The 5,387-nt window shown below is 33.2% G+C and overlaps 1 protein-coding gene across 1 annotated transcript in view; it reads left to right on the forward strand.

Annotated features, from left to right (window-relative positions):
• LOC129759370 (protein sickie-like) overlaps positions 1 to 4,856 on the forward strand; it is a 44,070-nt gene extending 39,214 nt beyond the window's left edge. Inside the window, exon 5 of the mRNA XM_055756801.1 lies at positions 4,655 to 4,856. Within this exon, the coding sequence (XP_055612776.1) occupies positions 4,655 to 4,856 (202 nt within the window). The remainder of the gene's footprint in view (positions 1 to 4,654) is intronic.
• The last annotated feature ends 531 nt before the right edge of the window (positions 4,857 to 5,387 follow it).

The following is a 5,387-nucleotide window of genomic DNA, read 5'->3' on the forward strand; positions in this document are numbered from 1 at the left end:
TTCTTGTCATTTTTGTCATTTTTGTCATTTTTGTCATTTTTGTCATTTTTGTCATTTTTGTCATTTTTGTCATTTTTGTCATTTTTGTCATTTTTGTCATTTTTGTCATCTTTGTCATCTTTGTCATTTTTGTCATTTTTGTCATTTTTGTCATTTTTGTCATTTTTGTCATTTTTGTCATTTTTGTCATTTTTGTCATTTTTGTCATTTTTGTCATTTTTGTCATTTTTGTCATTTTTGTAATTTTTGTCATTTTTGTCATTTTTGTCATTTTTGTTATTTTTGTTATTTTTGTCATTTTTGTCATTTTTGTCATTTTTGTCATTTTTGTCATTTTTGTCATTTTTGTCATTTTTGTCATTTTTGTCATTTTTGTCATTTTTGTCATTTTTGTCATTTTTGTCATTTTTGTCATTTTTGTCATTTTTGTCATTTTTGTCATTTTTGTCATTTTTGTCATTTTTGTCATTTTTGTCATTTTTGTCATTTTTGTCATTTTTGTCATTTTTGTCATTTTTGTCACTTTTGTCATTTTTGTCATTTTTGTCATTTTTGTCATTTTTGTCATTTTTGTCATTTTTGTCATTTTTGTCATTTTTGTCATTTTTGTCATTTTTGTCATTTTTGTCATTTTTGTCATATTTGTCATTTTTGTCATTTTTGTCATTTTTGTCATTTTTGTCATTTTTGTCATATTTGTCATTTTTGTCATTTTTGTCATTTTTGTCATTTTGTGTTTTTTTGTCATTTTTGTCATTTTTATCATTTTTGTCATTTTTGTCATTTTTGTCATTTTTGTCATTTTTGTCATTTTTGTCATTTTTGTCATTTTTGTCATTTTTGTCATTTTTGTCATTTTTGTCATTTTTGTCATTTTTGTCATTTTTGTCATTTTTGTCATTTTTGTCATTTTTGTCATTTTTGTCATTTTTGTCATTTTTGTCATTTTTGTCATTTTTGTCATTTTTGTCATTTTTGTCATTTTTGTCATTTTTGTCATTTTTGTCATTTTTGTCATTTTTGTCATTTTTGTCATTTTTGTCATTTTTGTCATTTTTGTCATTTTTGTCATTTTTGTCATTTTTGTCATTTTTGTCATTTTTGTCATTTTTGTCATTTTTGTCATTTTTGTCATTTTTGTCATTTTTGTCATTTTTGTCATTTTTGTCATTTTTGTCATTTTTGTCATTTTTGTCATTTTTGTCATTTTTGTCATTTTTGTCATTTTTGTCATTTTTGTCATTTTTGTCATTTTTGTCATTTTTGTCATTTTTGTCATTTTTGTCATTTTTGTCATTTTTGTCATTTTTGTCATTTTTGGCATTTTTGTCATTTTTGACATTTTTGTCATATTTGTTATTTTTGTCATTGTTGTCACTTTTGTCATTTTTGTTATTTTTTTCATTTTTGTCATTTTTGTTATTTTTTTCATTTTTGTCATTTCTGTCGTCTTTGTCATTTTTATATATTTTATCTTTTTTGTCATTTTTTGATTTAAAAAAAAAATTGTTATGTTATTTTTGTCAATTTTCTAAATTCTGTTATACTTTTCTATTGTTTTGTTCTCACTTTTCCGACTTTTTGATTTTTTACTTTCAGGCTTTTAATCTTTTCTGCTTTTCGACTGAATGACTTTTCGGTATATTAAATTTTTAATATTGATTTTTTTTTCGATTTTCGACTTTCGACTTTCATCATTTGAATTTCGAAGTTACGACTCTACGAATTTGGTGCATCTTAAATTTGCAATACAATAGCTTTCATGAGACTTGCGACTTCTGACTTTCGACTTCCGACTTCACGATTTTGCAACTTTTTGATTTCTCGACTTTTTGACATTCAACATTAGACTTTCAACGTTTCACTTTCGATTTTCGATATCCCACTTTCGATTTTCAACATTTTAACGATCGACTTTCGACTTTCAACCTTCGACTTTCGTTTATTTGCTTTCGGCTTTCGAACTTACACTTTTGACCTTAGACGTTCGAGTTGCGACTGTCGACTTTCGACTTTAGACGTTCGATTTCCGACTATGACTTTTGATTTTCAAATTTTGATTTCCGACTTTTGACTTTGGACTTTCGACGCTCGAGTTTTAACTTTCGACTATTAACGTTCGACATTCTACTTCGGACTTTTTGCTTTCGACTTTCGATTTCAGACTTTTGACTTAAGGCTTTCGACTTTCAACTTTCGAATTTCGACTATCTTTTATGAGTTATCGACTTACGACGTTCGATATTCGATTTTCGACTTTCGACATTCGACTCTCAATATTCGACTGTCAACTTTTATCTATCGACGTTCGATTTTCGACTTTCAACTTTCAAATTTTGATTATGATTTTAGATTCTCGGCTTTCGATTTTTGACTTTTCGATATGCGACTTTCTATTTCCAACTTCCGACTTCTCGACTTACGACTTCTGACTTTCGACTTTTAGAATTTTCGACTTTTCGACTTTCATCTGTTGACTATTGACTTTTGACTTTCGACATTAATCTTTTGATGTGCTACCTTCGACGTTTGACTTTTGTCATTCGGCTTTTGACTATCTAATATAAATTATGGACTTTCAACCTTAGATTTTCATATTTCGACGTTCGACTTTCAACTTCCGATTTGCGACTTTTGGCTTTTGACTTTCAATATCAATTTTCGACTTTTGACTTGCGATTTTTGACTTTCGATTTTTGTTTTTCATCTTTCGACTTCCGTCTTCCAGCTTTCTACTTATAAAGTTCAATTTTTGATATTCGACTGTCGGCTTTGACTTTTCACTTTCAACTTTCGACTTTCGACTTTCGACTTTCGACTTTCAACTTTTGACTATCTACTATCAATTATAGGCTTTCTACTTTCAACCTTAGACTTTCTACTTTAGACGTTCGACTTTCGAATCTCGATCTTTTCGACTTTCGACTTTCGACAGTCGAGTTTCGACTATGACTTTTGATTTTCGAATTTTGACTTTCGACTTTCGACTTCAGACTTTTGACTTTCTACGTTCGGCTTTCGATTTTCAACTTTCGACTATCAATTATGAATTATTGACTTTCGATTTTCAACTATCGATTTTCGACTTTCGACATTTGACTTTCAACTTTCGATTTTCATCTTTGGACTTTAGACTTTTGACTTTTGACTTTTTGACTTGCGACTTTTGACTTTCGTCTTCCAAATTCTCGACTAACGATTTCTGGCTTTCGACTTTTAGACTTTTTGACTTTTCGACTTTTTTACTTCTCAACTTCTCGACTTTTCTACTTCTTGACTTTCCACTTTGGCTTTCGACATTAGACTCCTATAAATTATCGACTTTCGACCTCAGACTTAGATCTTTCGACTTTCGATTTTCGTTTTTCGACTTTTAACTGTCGACATTCGACTCTCGACTTTCGACTTATGGCGTTAGATTTTTTACATTCGACATCGACTTTTAAATTTAGACTTTTGAATTTAGCCTTTTGAATTTGAAATTTGGATTTTCGACTTTCATTATTCTATTTTAGATTTTTTGTTTAAATTGTTTTTGTTATCGTATGGCTATTAGGACATTCTTCTATTTTCCTTTCGATAACTGTTACTTTAATATGAACTGATTCAAGGTAACGTCAATTAAATGTCCCTTTGCAGTAGAACTGTTAAAAAGTAACTGAAGAATAATCCATTCCTCGTATTTAATGTGTTGCGGAGCAGGTGAAATTAAACCGTAAAAGTGTCAGTGGCTGTATCGGTGGCCCAACAACAACGAAGCAAACCCTGAAAAACAAGAAGCAAAAAAAACATAAACAACCATTCATAGGCCCATCTTTTGGCGGCGCTGGAGACTTCCTTCCTTCCTTGCGTTCATCGCAGCAGGCTGATCAAATGACACAATCTCTTCTTCCTTCTCCGGCAAGCAAGCTGTTAAGATCATCAGCTCAACGGACGGGAGTGGGTTTTCTTTTACTCATCCCTCGAAGCTTTCTTTCGGTTTCATTGCCGCCGTCCCTCTTCTTGTTGTTTTATTGCATTTTCCCCACCAACGACAACGTTCGGTTCTGTTTGGCAGCCATCGAAAGGTGGTTGGGGGTATGCTTCAGGTGCGGAAAAGAAGAAGAAGTTAAATGAAATCTTTTTACCGTGTTGTTTCGTGTACGGATTAAATTAACTCCCGGATGGTTAATCAAGAGGATAATATTTTCCTTTGGGGAAAATTTCATGCTTTCCTTGGTTCGAGGTTTGATTTTTTGCTGGTGAACGACTATTTGTAATATTTAAAGATTTTTGTTTAAATACTCTTCGATATTTCATTTTAATTTTCCAACGCTTGCTTATTTAGTCAAAACCTTCTGTGGTTGCCCAGACAATAACAAAAGTGTCTAGCGATATCAACAGTTACATTTTTCTTCCACTGGAAGTGCTTTGATTACACTTCAATCCGCTTTTGTTTTCTTCGTTATGAAAAAAAAAACATCAACCCACGCCCACGCCAAAACCTCAAAACAAACCACGAGCAAACTTCTGTCCAAAAACAGATGCTATTTTGGGCAAAACAAAGCTCGACAAGCAAAAAAAAAACAACCCTGAAGGTTTGCAATGATTTGAAAATGAAAAAAAGACCCGCTACTCGTCAGCTGCTTCCAACTTTTCGAGTCCCCATCATCAGGCAGGTGCAACCAGTGGCTAGCATGAACAAAGCAGTCAGGCAATCCATGAGTCATACACAAATTTCACCGGAAATTCATATCCCACACCCACAGCAATCGAAGTTGGCCGAGTTGCGAAACCAAACGCACCCCCGACCAACAATCCAAGTAGCCCGTCGATGTCGAAAGAAAATGAAACAAGAAAAACAGGTTGTGGTGTGAGTGTGAGAGCAGAAAAACCATATGGCAGTGGTTATCCCTTTTCTCTTTTTTTCGACTCTCTCGGTTATCTTTTCTCATCGGTGTCCTAGCATGAAATCGTAATCCTTGCTAATAATTTCACCTCCTGCCGTCGATGATTTTCCTTGGTTGATGTCTCATTGCTGCAACCACAGGATGATTCGATTTTCCATACAAACGCTCTCACTCTCATTCACTCTTTCTCTCGGCTCTCTCAACTTGTGGAGCAAATACACTTTGCTTGCAAGTCGGTACACTCGTGGAAAATTGATTCTTCACACACCCTGTTTGGGGTGGAAATTTATGCTCACATGCATAATGGTCGACTGCTGGCTGACTTGCTGAATGCTTGAGAATGGGTGACGGCGACCACGTTGAGTGACGGTGCAGTTGGAAGTGTTGTCAGATGGAATGTTATCGACTCAGAGCTACGAATAGTTGAATTTGATCATGGTTCACATCAACCCTAATCTTTCAATGTTATCGGATAAAGTTTGAGTTTTCTCAAAAGTG

The sequence above is a fragment of the Uranotaenia lowii genome, unplaced genomic scaffold (assembly GCF_029784155.1).
Source record: "Uranotaenia lowii strain MFRU-FL unplaced genomic scaffold, ASM2978415v1 HiC_scaffold_143, whole genome shotgun sequence".
Taxonomy (NCBI): domain Eukaryota; kingdom Metazoa; phylum Arthropoda; class Insecta; order Diptera; family Culicidae; genus Uranotaenia; species Uranotaenia lowii.